The sequence below is a fragment of the Entelurus aequoreus genome, linkage group LG19 (assembly GCF_033978785.1).
Source record: "Entelurus aequoreus isolate RoL-2023_Sb linkage group LG19, RoL_Eaeq_v1.1, whole genome shotgun sequence".
In the NCBI taxonomy this organism is placed as follows: domain Eukaryota; kingdom Metazoa; phylum Chordata; class Actinopteri; order Syngnathiformes; family Syngnathidae; genus Entelurus; species Entelurus aequoreus.
The window spans coordinates 6,877,308-6,896,647 of record NC_084749.1 but is presented as its reverse complement, the minus strand read 5'-3'; the positions used below and the strand labels follow the sequence as shown (position 1 = coordinate 6,896,647).

The following is a 19,340-nucleotide window of genomic DNA, read 5'->3' as shown; positions in this document are numbered from 1 at the left end:
GGATCTAACATAATAGTGAGAGTCCAGTCCATAGTGGATCTAACATAATAGTATGAGAGTGCCCACATCTGCGGTCCCCTCCAAGGTTTCTCATTGTCATCCCATTGGGTTGAGTTTTTTCTTGCCCTGATGTGGGATCTGAGCCGAGGATGTCGTTGTGGCTTGTGCAGCCCTTTGAGACACTTGTGATTTAGAGCTATATAAGCAAACTTTGATTGATTGATATTATATAATATTTTTAATGCCTCTGAACATCGCATTTAATGCTTTAAGGCCTTGATTTTCTCAAAATCCATTTAATGATTTCAATGCTTTTTTTCAATGTCCCGCCGAAGCCCTGAGCTTGAAGCGTCCCTCGGTTTCTGACTCCCTCGTCATGTGACATTGGTGTGTGTTTGTTTCAACTTTTCAATTTTGCTTCCTGGTTTCAATGACCCGCCTTATCTTGCCCTTCCATGGCCGGACCGTATTGTGTCGCCCTAACCTTGGCCAATTGTGACTCATCACACGAACACCAACCGATCATCATGGATTTTAACCACATGTATGGATGTTGTCATTCATCCAGCTCATTGCATTTGCTCCGCATTTCTTTGGCCTGGACTCGCAGTCCATTTTCTCTCTCGGCTTTTTGCTTTTGCTGTAGTCTACCTCGCTACATGGATCTAAAAGAGGGCTAAGCTACAGGAATCACTACTGGTTCAAAAAGTAGTGAAGCTACTTCCAAGCTACTAGGAAATGTAGTTATGCTACGTAGCTTCACTACTTGTAAGAAGTTGACTCACTGCGAGTGATGCACTGGAAATTTGGCGGGAAAAACAGACGTACTTTGATCAACGTAACCGCGCTGCCGAAACCGGATGTTGTGATGACGTAAGCAATATGCACGGGGTTGTCTGGAGCAGAGGGTGTATGTCCGATATGTGGACGTACTTTAATATATCCGAGATATACCTGCTGACAGCGACCTTCGAAATTTAAAATGGCAAAGGCTTCCAGAAGCAAATGTGACGTCAGGCTTTCTGCAGTTTTTTTTCATCATGAATATGGAGCTACAGAAGTAAAAAGTCACTAAACACGAATACAGTCTACAGCAGACCTGGGCACCTACTCAGTGGCCTAGTGGTTAGAGTGTCCGCCCTGAGATGGGTAGGTTGTGAGTTCAAACCCCGGCCGAGTCATACCAAAGACTATAAAAATGGGATCCATTACTTCCCTGCTTGGCACTCAGCATCAAGGGTTGGAATTGGGGGTTAAATCACCAAAAATGATTCCCGGGCGCGGCGCCGCTGCTACTGCGGGTGATCAAGGGGATGGGTCGAATGCAAAGGACAAATTTCACCACACCTAGTCTGTGTGTGACAATCGTTGGTACTTTAACTTTTAACTTAAATTAAGGCCCGGGGGCCACATGCGGCCCATTAAGCTTTTCAATCTTGCCCGTCGGACATTCCCAAATATTTTTTTTAGATCTTTAAGATGGAAAGTGTAGCTGCCATTATGATGTGCAGTGATGTTTTCTAATGACCGTAAGTCTTCAACTATACAAAGTATTTCAATGGTTGGAATCTGCGATTTGGCATGATATTTTAATGACTAGTGTTGTCCTGTTACCAATATTATTTCGATACATTTCGGTACTTTTTGATACTTTTCTAAATAAAGGGGACCATTAAAAATTGCATTATTGGCTTTATTTTAACAAAAAATCTTAGGGTGTGGCGGACCGGTACTTTTCAGGGGCGGTATGGTACCGAATATGATTCATTAGTATCGCGGTACTATACTAATACCCGTATACCGTACAACCCTACTAGTTACTATGGTAGTCTACGTCACAGCAGGTCAGACGAGGCACCAAGCAGTGTGGGTGGGGAGCGTTTCCACAGAGTGTTTCCAGAGCCTGAAATGTGGTTGTCAGGGACAGACGCGGAAGGAGATTTTTACAAGAAAGTTCTAAAGCTTAGTGATACATCAAATATATCAGATTGTAGATCATTGGCATTGTTAGGCCTATTTTAGGGGGGCTCAAGCCCCCCTAAAAAGTTCTTAAGCCCCCCTAAATAATTTGGTGTTAAAAAAAAAATTTTTTTTTAATTATATATATATTTTTTTTTACAAATACATGCCAACATTTTCATTATAAAGTGGCCCGAATATGAGTTTAAATAAATAATCATATAACCTGTCATTATTCACTCAGTTTCCTCTCACTTCATAGCGTAAGGTAGAGAGCCCCTTTAGTGCCAATCCATTCCACTTGTTCATATAGAAAATGCCCACATCACTCAAAACCCAGTCCGCATTTTCTCTGCGACCTTGCTTGCGGTCCTTGGACTTGTTCATATAGAAAATGCCCAAATCACTCAAAATCCAGTCCGCATTTTCTCTGCGACCTTTCTTGCGGTCCTGTAGGTTAGATTAATTTCTAAGTCTTTGTTAGCCGTTTGTGAAGTTTTGTGCTCGTGCGCTACGTTCGCTCGCATCCTGTGCATCTCCTAGAGGGCTAAGCCCCCCCTGTCCTTAAAAGCTAGTGACGCCCCTGTTGTAGATGTTTTTAGTTTTTTTACCCTTCACGTTCATATTTCGCTGTGTTTGTTGCATTTTTGTTGCATTTGGCTTGATTGTAAAATATGTCGATCGAGAGGGGGTGTGACGTTCATATGTTCTCAATATTCAGGGTTTTATCGTTCATAGAAAAAAATTCAAAATTCCATTCCATTTTTAAGGCAGTCTGTCATAACATTTTTAGCATTCAATCAGACTTTATTGTGAGGTTTTGTATTAGTGTTCCTAAAAATAGATATACCGGCCCCCAGACACATTTTTTCCTCTAAATTTGGCCCCCGAGTCAAAATAATTGCCCAGGCCTGGTCTACAGTAACACCAGAAATAGATGCTACATTTTTTGCCAGTCTTTTTCAATACAGAGTGACTAAAAGCATTGGAAAAATCTCTAGAAAAAAAAAATATATATATATATATGGGAGCGATTGAAAAATAGAGCAAAACGATATATGCAAGAAAAAATATATTTTAATATTATAATTTTATAACAGATTTGTTTTAAATGTATGAATACTTTTGTATGCCTTTTTCACAAAAATATATGCATCACAGCAAATGTGATGACGCCATATTGACCATGCCACGAGTCACGCCCCCACCGCCACAGGTTCTTGGCAATCTAGCGCAGTGGTCCCCAAACTACGGCCCGCGGGCCACATATGGCCCGCCAGCTTCCAAAATCCAGCCTACAAGAAGTCTCGAGTAAAAAAAAAATATATATATATATATATTTTTTTATTATTCTTTTTTTTATCTGTCCTTTCTAGCCCATCAATCAATCAATTTTCTACCACTTGTTACTCTCTGGGTCTCTCAGCCACTCAGGCAAATCATATTGTCTAAAAATGCATTTTCCCATTGATAACGTGACGTGAACACGCTCGCGGCGCAGTGTCGGGTGAGCGCGCGACAAGTGCACACTCTTTTTGAATACACTGCTGCACAACGTTGTATTCTTATTGACATTAAAGAAAACAACCTACCGGTCTTTCCTCGTCTCCCACCATAGTTGCAGTGAAGCCAAGCTCTACAGTACATATGCTTTGTCATATTCTAGTACGGCAAATAAAAGCATGGTCCCCGAGAGATTTTATAGTTATGACTGATGGATGGATAGATATACATTTTTCCCTCTGGTTAAGGATCAGAACCATCAGACCAGGCTGCCCTTTTATTAAATGTAATTCATTTTTTATTAGGGTGAGGCTACAGTTCATAGGTTCAGAACAATGTAAATACAAGAGATAACATACTGTATAAGTACCAAGGCTAAGTTGTTACTCTGTACTCAATGAGGTCGATACACTAAAACAATCAAATGGAATTTGTGACCCGTAAACATTTTTAAAACCTAATCCGATTCGGCGCAGGTCCAACATGGTGGAAAGTAACGGGACATTGAACTTGGGTTGGTCCACGTACTACAACAATACCACATTTGTGGCGCTAGACGGCTGGCTTAAGAAGTCCGTAAATGAGTTGTCCGAAACAATCAGCCTATTTTTCAGCCCTTTATCTCATACTTCATAAACTTCTCGTCTCGATTACTGTAACATATTATTTTCGGGTCTCCCTATGTCTAGCATTAAAAGATTATAGTTGGTACAAAATGCGGCTGCTAGACTTTTGACAAGAACAAGAAAGTTTGATCATATTACGCCTATACTGGCTCACCTGCACTGGCTTCCTGTGCACTTAAGATGCGACTTTAAGGTTTTACTACTTACGTATAAAATACTACACGGTCTAGCTCCAGCCTATCTTGCTGACTGTATTGTACCATATGTCCCGGCAAGAAATCTGCGTTCAAAGAACTCCGGCTTATTAGTGATTCCCAGAGCCCAAAAAAAGTCTGCGGGCTATAGAGCGTTTTCTATTCGGGCTCCAGTACTATGGAATGCCCTCCCGGTAACAGTTAGAGATGCTACCTCAGTAGAAGCATTTAAGTCCCATCTTAAAACTCATTTGTATACTCTAGCCTTTAAATAGACACCCCTTTTTTAGACCAGTTGATCTGCCGTTTTCTTTTCTCCTCTGCCCCCTCGCTGGGTTATTCCGGTTCCGGTGACCATGGATGAGGTGCTGGCTGTCCAGAGCTGAGACCCAGGGTGGACCGCTCGCCTGTGCATTGGTTGGGGACATCTCTGCGCTGCTGACCTGTCTCCGCTCGGGATGGTCTTCTGCTGGCCCCACTATGGACTGGACTCTCACTGTTATGTTGGATCCACTAGGGACTGTACTTAGAGGGGGGGTTACCCACATATGCGATCCTCCCCAAGGTTTCTCATAGTCATTCACATCGACGTCCCTTGTGTGGGCTCTGTGCCGAGGATGTCGTTGTTGCTTGTGCAGCCCTTTGAGACTTTTGTGATTTAGGGCTATATAAATAAACATTGATTGATTGATTGATAAACGTCAATAGCAGAGAAAGTACACTGTAACGAGTAAGGGCCCTACCATGAATTGATTAACGTGGACCCCGACTTAAACAAGTTGAAAAACTTATTGGGGTGTTACCATTTAGTGGTCAATTGTACGGAATATGTACTGTACTGCGCAATCTACTAATAAAAGTTTAAATCAATCAATCAATCAATCTTGCAACCCGTGCAATTGACTTTCTACACTTAGCATATCATTGCTACTTTGCACCTGGCGTAAAGCTAAATGTCTTCTGAAGCGAACTTGCATCACTAATCTTTCCCCCCAAAGAGGTGTGTTGGTGGAAAGCGGATGTATGTTGCAGTGCAAATGATACTTGGTGCTATTTTAGCAAATCAATCACACCGATGACGAGTGAAGCTACACCTCGCACTGAATATGATATAGATTAGGAACATTATTTTATAATTACACTGTATTGTGTTGAATACTTGCATCCATTCATCTATCTTCTCCCGCTTATCAAACTTATTACGGCCGCTTGTACCCGTGATCTTTTCCTTTTGGTCATAACCCAAAGTTCATGTCCATAGGTGAGGATAGGGACATAGATCGACCGGTAAATTGAGAGCTATGCCTTCCGGTCTAGCTCTTTCTTCACTACGACTGACCAATACGGGGTCTGCATCACTGCAGACATTGCATGAATCTGCCTGTCGATCTCTCAATCCACTCTTCCCTCACTCGTGAACAAGACTGCAAGGTACTTGAACTCCTTCACTTGGGGCAGGACTCTTTTTGGGGGAGAACCATGGACTCAGACTTGGAAGTGCTGATTTTCAATCAGAGACCTAATCCTGCAGCCAACAAACCGGATCCCCTCAATGCCCTGACTGCGCCTAGAAATTATATCCATAAAAGTTATGTACAGAATTGGTGACACAGGGCAGCCCTAGCGGAGCCCAACCCTCACTGGAAACGTGTCCGACTTACTGCCGGCAATGCGGACCAAGCACTGACACTGATCATACAGGGAGTGGACCATCACAATCAAGGGGTACGATACCCCATACTCTCTGAGTACTCTCCACAGGACTTCCCGAGGGATATGGTCGAATGCCTTCTCCAAGTCCACAAAACACATGTAGACTGGTTGGGCAAACTCCCATGCACTCTCAAGGATCCTGCCGAGAGTAAAGAGTTGGTCCACAGTTCCACAACCAGGACAAAAACAACACTACTCCTCCTGAATCCGAGGTTCGACAATTCGGCGTAGCCTCCTCTCCAGTACACCTGAATAGACCTTACCGGGAAGGCTGTCTACATATGTTGCTACGATAATCATTATGGCATGTTCCGTTGTTTGCAAGGTTGGTTACTGTGATTATTGTCAGGAGTGAATTTGTGTTACCGGTAACTGCATCTGTTACTGTGAAAGGAGCTGAAAACCACAATATTTAAAGATGGAAACATAAGCAGGTTTATGATGCTTTATTTATCTGTGACAATCATTCATTTAGCAAGTTCACATGACTCCGCATTGGCATACAAATCAATGTCATGCAATGAATACTAAAACTGTGCACAGTAAGATGTTGATGCATCTTATTCAACATTCATAACTTTATCAGACTCAGTGGTTTTTACATTCACTGCGGTGTAAGCCACACCATTGTAGTTGCCAGTGGAATTGAAGACCAGCTCGCTGCCATTCAGGCATGTGATTTTCACTTTGGCCTTGTACTCGAGGTCGATGACTGCTCGTCCCACTGACAACTCAACGCTCACGGTCTTTCCTGCCGGGACCTTCACATTGACCTCATCGGATTCTGTTATGGTCTCCTTATGGCTCATTGCGGAGGACTGCTCAGCTCCCACGGTCACGCTATACCCACCAGACACCTCCCCCAGACCCGGGACCCCTGCTGAAACGGACATGCTGACGGTGGCCTCAATCTTAACGGTGGTGGTCCAGGTGGTAGACTTGGTCACAGATCTGCTGTACGAACATTTCTGCTCTTGAAGCGCAGTTGTGTTGTTGTGATAAGACACCGATTTGATGTATTCTTTGTTGACCTAGAGGAAACAACCAGCCCCCAAACAAACGAACAAACACAGAAAAACACAAAACAATGTGTATTGTTTAGGCAACACAAACAAATCTTTATAAACAGTACAGAAATATCAACTCATTTTAAAGTAATTAAGCAAATGAGAGTTTAAAAAATCATGCTTTGATATTTCGATGTTTGTTTGTGATGACCTTAACATTTAGACTTTAATCCCCCGGGGGAGAATTTCGGAATATGACATTATTTTATTGACCTATTGTAATTGAATAAAAATACAATACTGTTGCCACCTCATCGCAGGGCCAACACAGACAGACAACATTCACACTCACATTCACACACTAGGGCCAATGTTTATTGTTGCCAATCAACCTATCCCCAGGTGCATGTCTTTGGAGGTGGGAGGAAGTCCGAGTACCCGGGAACGCACACAGTTATTTTTTCTCTTTCTATCCCCTCATGCTCTGGCCCGGTTGCACCAAATAATCATACAAATCCACTAAATAAAGTCAAATACAAATAAGGCAACAAGAGAAGTATCCCACACTTCTCTTTTGTAAAGTAAATCTGTACAGCAGATATGGGCATCTACCATCCACATCAAAAATATGATTTGCCTGAGTAGTTTTGCGCGTTCCGTATTCTTACTCAGTTTATTCAGACATAGTACCACTCACCTGGGGTGTGTACAAGGCCAGGCTGGGATAGGTCATGTCGGTTAGCTCAGACGACTTGATGGCATTGATGAAGAGGAATCCCATGTGGTCGATGTCTGAGCCACCCTTCCCCTCCAAACCCAGGCAGACTCCAGACCCCACATCGATAGAGTACTCGGTCTTCAGGGGCCAGTCATTCATGTGTGCAAAGAACTCGCGTCCAGAACTCGTCCAGAACCTGATGCCACCCAGACGTGACCCGGCACCGTTCCCCCACAGGGACAGCTTGGTGATGCGCTCGCCAAGTTTGAACGTGAACTCACTGAAAGTGTGTGATTTTCCAAAGGTCTCCACACGCCCGTCGGTCAGTTCGGCCCGCACAGCTTTGATCTGCCAGCCCCCCACTGCCACTCCAATCTTCTTGAGGGTGGCACCATTGTCACGACCAGTCAAAGAAAATGGACTGCCTCCATTTCCACCAATGCGATAAATTGTAGTCGCCATGTTTAATGACCTGCAACAGAAATGTTCTTCACTATATTCACAATTACTGGACTTCCTGAAGATCTGCAGAAGACTGTGTAAGATGTGCAAAACCCAAAACCAATGAAGTTGGCACATTGTGTAAATGGTAAATAAAAACAGAATACAATGAATTGCAAATCCCTTTCAACTTATATTCAATTGAATAGACTGCAAAGACAAGATACTTAATGTTCGAACTGGAAAACTTTGTTATTTTTTGCAAATATTACCTCATTTGGAATTTGATGCCTGCAACATGTTTCAAAAAAGCTGGCACAAGTGACAAAAAAGACTGGGAGATACGGGGAATGCTCATCAAACATTTATTTGTAGCATCCCACAGGTGAACAGGCTAATGGGGAACAGGTGGGTGCCATGATTGGGTATAAAAGCAGCTTCCATGAAATGCTCAGTCATTCACAAACAAGGATGGAGTGAGGGTCACCACTTTGTGAACAAATGCGTGAGCAAATTGTCCAACAGTTTAAGAACAACCTTTCTCAACAAGCTATTGCAAGGAATTTAGGGATTTCACCATCTACGCTCCTTAATATCATCAAAAGGTTCAGAAAATCTGCAGAAATCACTGCACGTCAGCGGCAAGGCCTGTGACCTTCGATCCCTCAGGCGGTACTGCATCAAAAATGTACATCAGTGTGTAAAGGATATCACTACATGGTCTCAGGAACACTTCAGAAATCTCCTGTCAGTAACTACAGTTTGTCGCTACATCTGTAAGTGCAAGTTAAAACTCTACTATGCAAAGCGAAAGCCATTTATCAACAACACCCGGAAATGCCGCTGGGCCCGAACTCATCTAAGATGGACTGATGAAAAGTGGAAAAGTGTTCTGTGGTTGGACGAGTCCACATTTCAGATTGTTTTTTGAAACTGTGGACGTTACGTTCAAAAGGCAGCATGTGTGATGGTATGGGGGTGTATTAGTGCCCAAGACATGGGTAACTTACACATATGTGAAGGCACCATTAATGCTGAAAGGTACATACATGTTTTTGAGCAACAAATGTTGCCGTCCAAGCAACATCTTTTTTATAGACTCCCTCGCTTATTTCAGCAAGACAATGCCAAGCCACGTATCACAACAGTGTGGCTTCCTAGTAAAAGAGTGTGGGTACTAGACTGGCCTGCCTGTAGTCCAGACCTGTCTCCCATTGAAAATGTGTGGCGCATTATGAAGCCTAAAATACCACAACGGAGACTACTTAAGCTGTACATCAAGCAAGAATGGGAAATAAATCCACTTCAAAAATGTGTCTCCTCAGTTCCCAAACCTTTACCGAGTGTTGTTAAAAGGAAAGGCCATGTAACACAGTGGTAAAAATGCACCTGTGACAACTTTTTTGCAAAGTGTTGCTGCCATTAAATTCTAAGTTAATGATTATTTGCACCAAAAAAAATTACGTTCCTCAGTGTGAACATGAAATATCTTGTCTTTGCAGTCAATTCAATTGAATATAAGTTGAAAAGGATTTGCAAATCATTATATTCTGTTTTTATTTACAAATTACACAACGTGACAACTTCACTGCTTTTGGGTTTTGTAATTGGAGAGCCAGACTGGACATTTAGAGCTGAAAAAAATATTGGAGTGTATTAGTTTGCCCTAACCCTCCCCCTGTTGTAAGTCTCTCTTTCTTTTGTGTGTGTGTGTCGTGACCGGTGTTCATACGTGCTTACCGTTGTTTTTTCTCTCCCCCCCTCCCCCACCCCCCATGTTTACCCTTTACTGTCTTTTTTACGGGGCGCCGCACAGAGGCGAGCCATCAGTCTTTGGTTTCTGTACGCCCTTGTATGTTAATTGTATGTCTGCCTTTGGAAAGTTGTACTGAAAACCAATCTTGTTGTACTGTTTTAAGTGCAATGACAATAAAGCTATTCTAGTCAACTCACCTTCCAGATACCCCAGAAACACACAAACCAAGAAAGCAGTGACAACTTAGGTTGTGTAATGTGGAGGTTCTTCTCTAGATGTGGCTTGCAAGGTGAAGGACTCACCTGTTTATAGAAAGAGGGTTAACATGCATTAGAACTCACATCCTGTTTTTGAGGATGAACAAAGCAGATCAGGATTTACTAATAAATAAATGAGACGGGTCTAATCATCTGATGTTCTTGTTGAGTAAGAAGTCCAATCCATTGTTTGTGAATTTGATGGACTGATTGCACAAATATAAAACCATACCAGAGTAGATGTAGAAAGAGTTATGTCAAGAACAGACTATGTAACATCTAAGAGCAGATGTGCATACTCACAAGTTGAAGAGTGGACAGATAAGATCAGACCAGTAAGAAGTGCAGGGACTCTGTAGTCAGACTACTGATGGTTCACACTTTTAAAGACAATGATGTTGGTATTGTGAAATCACCTGAGATTCTTTTGAATGTGATTGGTTTGGATGGAATCCGAGGCGGACAAGTCTTGACTGAAATAACCAGTATTTATCCCGAAGGGAATAAGCGGTAGACAATGGATGGATGGATGGATGTGTGGGCTTCTTATCAAAATAGTTTTTTTGGAGTCTCCACAGAGTTCACCTAATTATCTTAAGCAGATTCCTTTGAGACAATAGACTTTTTTTTTTTTTTTTACACAAGCCCGAGTCAACAAAAAAGACAAGTAGCTAAAAAGACATTATTTACTCATTTCTACATAATAAGACCGCACAAATACAAAATGATAGAACATCTAACAAATATGGGCAAGAAAAAGGTCAACCTAAACACATTCACATTTAAAGTGTGCGATATCGATATGGATGTAGGATAGGATGGACTTTTATTCATCCCACATTGTTTTAGTGCAGGTTTTTACATACACTAACAGAAGTGATGTGTAGTGAAAAACAAAAATATTTATAAGTATATATACATACATATATTGGCGACTTGTCCAGGGTGTACTCCGCATTCCGCCCGAATGCAGCTGAGATAGGCGCTGCACCCCCCGCCACCCCAAAATGGACAAGCTGTAGAAAATGGATGGAGGGATGGATATATATTCATATATATTTATATATATTTGTGTGTGTGTTGGTCTGCTACCCAGTTTCACTGAAACACCTACCGGCATAAGTGAAAGACTCATGTCTCTCCGTATTCCCCTTGCAAAGCACCGCGATGCAACTCTACCATCCGAGAATGAGGCAAAGGCCAGTTTCTACCAGGAACTCTATGAGGCCCTAAAGCGCATCCCTAGCAGTGACAAAATCCTCCTGCTTGGTGATTTTAATGCCAGGGTGGGGAAAAACCACCTCATATGGAAAGGAGTGATTGGGAAGCATGGCATCGGGAAGGTCAACAGCAATGGCATGAGGCTACTCAGTCTCTGTGCTGAGCATGACCTGACAATCACCAACACAATCTTCCAACAGAAAAATAAACACAAGGCTTCCTGGATGCACCCACGATCCAAGCAGTGGCATCTGCTGGATTACGTCACCGTGAGACACAAGGAAACCAAGGACGTGCACATCCCCCGTGCAATGCGAGGCGCCGACTGCTGGACTGACACCGCATGATTATCACCAAGTTGCGAGCGTCAGTACGTCCCCCTGTCCGTCTCCGAAATACTGGCAAGAAGTGGTTGAACTGTGCCCAGCTTGAAGCGGACGAGGCTCAGAACAGCCTTCGATCCTCCATTGCAGGGAAGCTGCAGGAAATCGACCCCTTCCTGAGCCCTGAGGGCAGTGTTGATGACAACCGGACCTGCCTTAGCTCAAAGCTCTATGAGGGCCGCAGCCGAGTCTATTGGCTACCGCCATAGGAGGCATCAGGACTGGTTCGACGAAAATTCAGAATCCATCAGAACCATACTGGACACCATGCACAAGGCCCACACTATTATATGGATGTGTAGCTTGGACCCTGTATCGCCGCCACATCCAACAGCTGGAGAACTTTCACATCAAGTGTCTACAGCGGATCCTTGGGCTGACATGGCGTGATTGTGTGCCACATACGGAAGTCCTTAGTAAAACTGGTACCAAGAGCATGAAGGCCACTTTTCTCCAGTACCAACTGCGATGGGCCGGCCACACCATCAGAATGCCAGTTGATAGACTTCCGCGACAACCGCTGTATGGTCAACTTCGTCATGGCCAGAGATCTGCAGGAGGCCAAAAGCGGAGATATCAGGACCAACTGAAAATAACTCTCAAGAGGTGCGGAATACAGCACACACAGCTGGAATGCTCTGCCTCAGATCTCTGGAGGCAACTCTGCCATGCAGGCCTTTAAAGCTTTGAAGAGGAGAGAAGTGCAGCGAGGGAAGGGAAACGCCAGAGGAGGAAGATGGCCCCTGCAGCCAAGACCACAACAAACACTAACTTCATATGCCCCCATTGCAATAGACCATGTGGCTCTAGTATTGGACTTTTTAGTCACCTCAAAACTCACCAATAGAAGAAGTGGAAGTCATCATTGGGTACGATGGACTACCATAAGCAGGGTGTGTGTGTATAATTGTTATGGCAATTAACATTTTCGTTCTGTATATATATATATATATATATATATATATATATATATATATATATATATATATATATATATATATATATATATATATATATATATATATATATATATATATATATATATATATATATATATTAGGAGTGTAAAGATTAATTGATTCGATTGATTGATTGATTGAGACTTTCATTAGTAGGTTGCACAGTGAAGTACATATTCCATACAATTGACCACTAAATGGTAACACCCCAATAAGTCTTTCAACTTGTTTAAGTTGGGGTCCACTTAAATTGATTCATGATACAGATATATACTATCAGATATATACTATCATCATAATACAGTCATCACACAAGATAATCACATTGAACTATTTACATTATTTACAATCAGGGGTGGGGGGGGGGGGGGGTAGGATATGGACAGCAAGTAGTGGACAGAGAGAGAGAGAGAGAGAGAGAGAGAGAGAGAGAGAGAGAGAGAGAGAGAGAGAGAGAGAGAGAGAGAGAGAGTGAGAGAGAGAGAGAGATCAGAAGGCACAAGAAAAAGTATCTGCATTTGATTGTTTACATTTGATTATTAGCAATCCGGGGAGGGTGTTAGTTTAGGGTTGTAGCTGCCTGGAGGTGAACTTTTATTGCGGTTTTGAAGGAGGATAGAGATGCCCTTTCTTTTAAACCTGTTGGGAGCGCATTCCACATTGTTGTGGCATAAAAAGAGAATGAGTTAAGACCTTTGTTAGATCGGAATCTGGGTTTAACGTGGTTAGTGGAGCTCCCCCTGGTGTTGTGGTTATGGCGGTCATTTACGTTAAGGAAGTAGTTTGACATGTACTTTGGTATCAGGGAGGTGTAGCGGATTTTATAGACTAGGCTCAGTGCAAGTTGTTTTACTCTGTCCTCCACCCTGAGCCAGCCCGCTTTGGAGAAGTGGGTAGGGTGAGGTGGGATCTGGGATGGAGGTCTAGAAGTAATCTGACTAGCTTGTTCTGGGATGTTTGGAGTTTAGATTTGAGGGTTATGGAGGTGCTAGGGTACCAGGAGGTGCATGCGTAATCGAAAAAGGGTTGAAGGAGAGTTCCCGCCAGAATCCTCATGGTGCTTTTGTTGACCAGAGAGGAGATTCTGTAGAGAAATCTCGTTCGTTGGTTAACCTTTTTGATTACAATACGATACGGAATTTGTTGTTGCCGATACAATTCAGGGACGATATTATTTTTTTAGAACGGTTTGATCCCAAAACAATTAAGGGAGTCGAAATCGATTCAGTAACTTTTCAGCAAAGTAATCAGACAGTGTGAATGTGAAACAAATAGTGGATATTGGACGCTGCAGGGGAAGTTTGCCATATTCCTGTTATATCTTGTAAGGTAATTCTATTTATGGAATTATGAATACAAACAAGCAAGTAAACAACAATTGTATTCACATCTTATGTGAATAAAGTGCAACCAACACTTTATGTTGAATCAACAAGAGGAAACATTTTCTGCTCTCATTTTCAACATTCAAGACAATAAAAGTACAGTAACCAACATTTTAACATTAGATTCACCTGCCACTTCTGCTTTTGTTTTCAACGTAAAATAATACAATATTGATAGAAAAAATAAAATGTAACCAACATCTCTTTGGGTTTATTCATCAGTCGATTTACCCGCTAGTTTGGCTGTTGTTTTTCAACAAATAAATAATACAAATACAACATTAATGTAAAAAGTGGGCGCAAACAAGTGTTTTCAGATTTAATGAACTGTGCTCTGACTTGTTACTACCGGCATCCGAGGTGTTTGGCGTTCAAAGTTCTCTTGCGAAAAGCAGAATACAGAAACTTTTAGTGTTTTGAAGCGAGCGTGCTGGCATCATTTATTAAGCTCACATCTTCGTGCCAACACTCAGACATGACTAGTCTAGAAACTCATTTTAACAAAGAGCAGTGCAGTAGTATTTACCAAAAGAGCTTGCGAAACCAACTCCTACAACCACTTCCATAATAGCAGTGTGAATAGTTTGTTTTTTTTAAATGAAGAAATTTATTGGGGGAAAAAATGGCATGTACATAGGTATTCACAGCCTTTGTTGATGCACCTTTGGCAGAAATTACAGCCTCGAGTCTTTTTGAATACGACGCCACAAGTTTGGCACACCTATCTTTGGGCAGTTTCAACCATTCCTGAAGCTCCTTCAGGTTGGATGGGATGTGTTGGTTTTCATCCAGAATGTCTCTGTACATTGCTGCATTCCTCTTAGTCTAGTCAGGGAGGTGACCAAGAACCTGATGGTCACTCTGTCAGAGCTACCACATTCCTCTGTGGAAAGAAGAGAACCTTCCAGAAGGACAACCATCTCTGCAGCAATCCACCAATCAGGCCTGTATGGTAGAGTGGTCAGACGGAAGCCATTTCTTAGTAAAAAGTTTGCCAAAATGAACCTGAGAGACTCTCAGACCATGAGAAACTAAATTCTCTGGTCCGATGAGACAAAGATTGAAGTCTTTGGCGTGAATTCCAGGCGTCACGTTTGGAGGAAACCAGGCACCACTCATCACCAGGCCAATACCATACCTACAGTGAAGTGTAGTGGGGGCAGTGTAGTAGAATTTCTGACCTTTGACCTATATTGCATGTCTAATAAGAATGTACGCTCATTTAATTTCTCTTCTATTCTGTGCCAGTGGGACAAAAGTGAATATTAAGTCGTGCCAACCTGTCTACAGAATGTGTTGACTGTCTAAAGGATTCGAGTTGTTATGGAACAGATAGGGATAACCAAAAGACATTGATGCATTAGATAACAAACAATGACGCACAAGAGACATATAAAAAATGGCAGAAGACCGGAACTCGACAGTGATTTTGGCTTGTGTGTGTCTTGTTTACTCCGGAGTAACATGTGGTCTGTCTGCACGGCTAACTTAATTCAACCTGCACTTCTGATAATGGGTAAATACATTTGTTGTACTAAACTACTTTTGTTGCCTGTTTAAGCTTCGGACAATCCACTACACAAATTGGCGTCACGAACAGGATGGTTTAGAAGCTACAGGTCGACAGCCGCTCCCGCTCTCTCTGTCAGGCAGACAGTGTGCTGCACGCGCGCATATCAAGGTAAGCGTTTTGCTTAAAGTGTAAACATGTTCTGCCTGGAGAGAGCCGGATCGATAAGACTAATTGCTGAATCTATTTTGATAAAAGATAGGTTTAGTCAGGTTCTCCAAAAACAACCTGGAATGGGGTAAATTATGGTTGGATTGAGTTGTTTTATATGTGATCATTTGTCTGTGTGTTTGTTGAAAACTTGTGATTTCTTGTTTTTAACATAAGGGGATTGTTGATAGAATTTTGGTGGTTTGGAGTGTTTTTGAAGCGTAGACTATGTGAGACGAAAAATTTCTTTTAACCTCTTCATCCTCTGTCGTTGCTGGCAGAGGATGCTTCTTGCTGCAAGTGCATCAGATTAGTCAGAGTTGGATACAGCTAAATTATAGGCAAGATTTGCTAACTGGTGTGACATTTGGCCCATATAAATTGATGACGTCTATGAAGGTGCGACATATCTGTTTATGTGGAAACTGCAGCGGTGGGAAAAGCCTCTTATAGGTGACCGCTCATTGACTCCGGTAAAGGAGATCAACTGAGCGTATAGCCCACGACGAATTTGGAAATTTGCTGCAAATAGACAGGTATTGATCGGGCTGCATATGGTAGAGCTTTGGTGAAACTTGGTGAAACTGTATGGACTGACCAGACACGAGTCTGTAGGATTGCTGGGTGATTTCCAGTGGTCCTACTGGTCGTTAGGCCAGGTTTTTCCGTGTTGGTCAGGGATAACGCAGTTGTTGCTCCAATGAAACGGGTTAATCGCCGTTTTATGAGCAATGATGGAACCTGGTTTTTGTGATATGAGACGGCCGATTCCACAAAAGCACGCGTGCATTAGTTGTTTATATTTGTCCGGACAATGGGGTGGTATGGTATATTAACAATGTGTGTGTATAATGATGAATGCTGAAATGTGTGTGTATTGAGTGAGTCAGTTTATGTTGGTACATTTAGATATATGCATAATTTAATAATTTTTGTGTAGCACCTGGTTTCTTATCTGGTTTAATTCCCCCCTTCCTTTTCCTCCCCCCCTCTCGCAACCTCCCTTCACGCTTTTTCTCACAGCCCCGCTATCTGTAAAAGTTGGGAAATTGTCTAAAATGTGTGTGCGTGTGAGAAAGTAGACAAAGTTTATGTACAGAAAACATATGAGTGAATGATCTATCCATTTAATTATCTTATTCCGCTCTCGGAGGTTGGATCGCGGAGGCAGCAGCCTAAGCAGGGAAGCTCCCCCTCTTTGGCGCTGCGAGCGAATTCCAGTCATTTGAATTTGTTTTAAACTATACTGGTGATTGTGACTGTGCGATATTACAGTTGTTTTACACACTGAGATTTTGAGTACGGTAAAAAAGGCTCTTGCTCGCTGGTAAATTCTCTGTGTGATTGACTGTGTGACGCATATAAAGAAAGAAAAAAAAGGAGTCTCAGCTGGGAGACATTTTGAGATAAGAGTGTGTCAGAAGTGGCGAGGCTGTGTGAGTGTCAGCTGTACGAGGCATTGGGCTGAAGAGGTGTGACACTGTTAGCATAGCATTGGATTAGTTTAGCATTGAGCTAGGTTTAAAGAATAAATAAATAAATAAATAAATAAATAAATAAATAAATAAATAAATAAAAAAATATATATATAAATATATATAGTGGACAGCTGTACTCAATCTGAAGAGAAGGCTGACAGGTCATGTTTTGATAATAGGAAAAATAAAATATACTGTATATGAATAAATAAACATTTAAATATCAATACATACATTTGGACTGGGACATTGAAGCATTGTTAAATTCATTAGTCATTAATTATGTGTGTAATATATTGTATTGAACAGCCTTGTTGCTTATCTGATCCATCCAGTTCCTGTGTGGAAGTTGAGACAAACACACACACGCACGCACATCATAGATTAGGACACATTGTAACTTTGAATTAATAGTTATACAACAAATAAATTAATAATATTGAATTTAAATTTGATACAGATAAATTGATTATGCATTGACATTTTAATTTTTTTTTAGGAATAAACACAATAAAATAAAAGTTAAATTTTTTTTCTAATACATCTAAGGGCATCTGTGCAAACTGTGAAACATAGAGTCTGAAGAAGTACAGATAAGCGTCGCCAACACTCAGCGCCATTGTCAAAACAAAACGTAGAGAAGCGTTAAACAAATTCTAATCAGAAGGAAGACAGACCAAAATATGAGAACTTAAGTAAACAGACAGCAAGTAAACCAGAAATAATAATGTAAATAAATAACAAAGAAAGCAAATTTCTATTTGACATTGGTGCATGTAGAATTACATGTAGAGAACAAAACTAAATGGAAATAACTGTCTGCAAGATGAGCATGACGTCATGAATTGTGCTCGGGTTAGTAATAGATAGATAGATAGACATATAAAACGTTATTGATTCCTTCAGGAGAGTTCCCTCAGGAAGAAGAAGTAAAAAGTAAACAGTAACTAATAAGGGTATAAATGGAAACAAAATAGAAAAATATTACAAGGAGAATAAAAATAGAACAGTAAAATAAGAGAAACTAGGCATTAACGACCATGATATAAAAAAGTATTGCACTGTTATTGTTTTGCATTCCCTGTCATCCTAGCCCCCCCCCCCCCCCCCCCCCCCAAAGAGGAGTTGTAACAGTCTAATGATGTATGAGACAAAGGATTTTTTATAGGCTAAACCAGTAGTTCTCAAAGGAGGATATGGTGTTTCCGCCCGGACAAAAAAGGGGGGTACTTGAAGGTATGCCAAGGGGTACCTGAGATTTTAAATATTTTAAAATAGCGACAATTCAAAATCCTTTATAAATATAATTATAGAAGAATAATTCTTCAACAAAATCAATATCCAAAGAAGGTTGATGATTGATTATATGTATAGAAATCTTTATAATAATTTAATCATTTGTTTAATTTTTAAAACGTTTTAGTTATTCTTATATTTTTTGGTCCAAATAAGTCAAGTAAGACCACAACAAATGAGCAATATGGTGCACTGTTATACAATTTAATAAATCAAAAAATGATGACATTATGCTGTATTTTATTTCTTTATTTTACTGGGAAAAAAGGTTGAAAACCACTGCCCTAAATCATATCTAAAGCTAAAATTATTTTATAAGACTGATTAATGTGGATTATTGTGTTTGTATTGTGAGAGAAGGAGAGAAAGTGAGAGAGAGAGGAAGAGAGAGCAGGTGAAAAAACAGATTGAGGGTGAAGAGGATGGTTTGAGTAAATATGGGAAAAGGATGTTTATAACCTTACGTTATGTGAATGGTTTCTAGGGGAACAGAAAATAGAAACATTGGGTGAAGTGTAAGGAAGAGATGGATACAGGATGTTGTTTGGAAAGGAAAACGAAAGTGAAGAAAAGATGAGAAAGTGACAAATGAAGGTATTCGTAAATGGTATGCTGTTGATTGTGGTTAGCTGCAAGTTTGTTTATTTGTTTGTTTGTTTAGTTGTTTGAGTGAAATGGGAAGAAATCAATAGGAATAATTACATGCAAAATGGAATAAAACTAT

General features: G+C 41.2%; 1 protein-coding gene across 2 annotated transcripts in view; it reads right to left on the bottom strand.

The window, feature by feature from the left end:
* The window catches only part of LOC133635044 (aerolysin-like protein), an 81,117-nt gene extending 70,556 nt beyond the window's left edge, over positions 1–10,561 (bottom strand). The window contains exons 1-4 of one of the 2 annotated variants that reach the window (XM_062027773.1): positions 10,478–10,561; positions 10,115–10,219; positions 7,700–8,192; positions 6,433–7,026 (exon numbers count right to left, since the gene is read on the bottom strand). In XM_062027773.1, coding sequence (XP_061883757.1) covers positions 6,556–7,026; positions 7,700–8,182 — 954 coding nt within the window. In that variant the 5' untranslated portion in view covers positions 8,183–8,192; positions 10,115–10,219; positions 10,478–10,561 and the 3' untranslated portion in view covers positions 6,433–6,555. Of the gene's footprint in view, positions 1–6,432; positions 7,027–7,699; positions 8,193–10,114; positions 10,220–10,477 lie in introns of those variants that run through there. The other variant, XM_062027774.1, reaches the window with a different exon arrangement.
* Between the last annotated feature and the right edge of the window lie 8,779 nt (positions 10,562–19,340).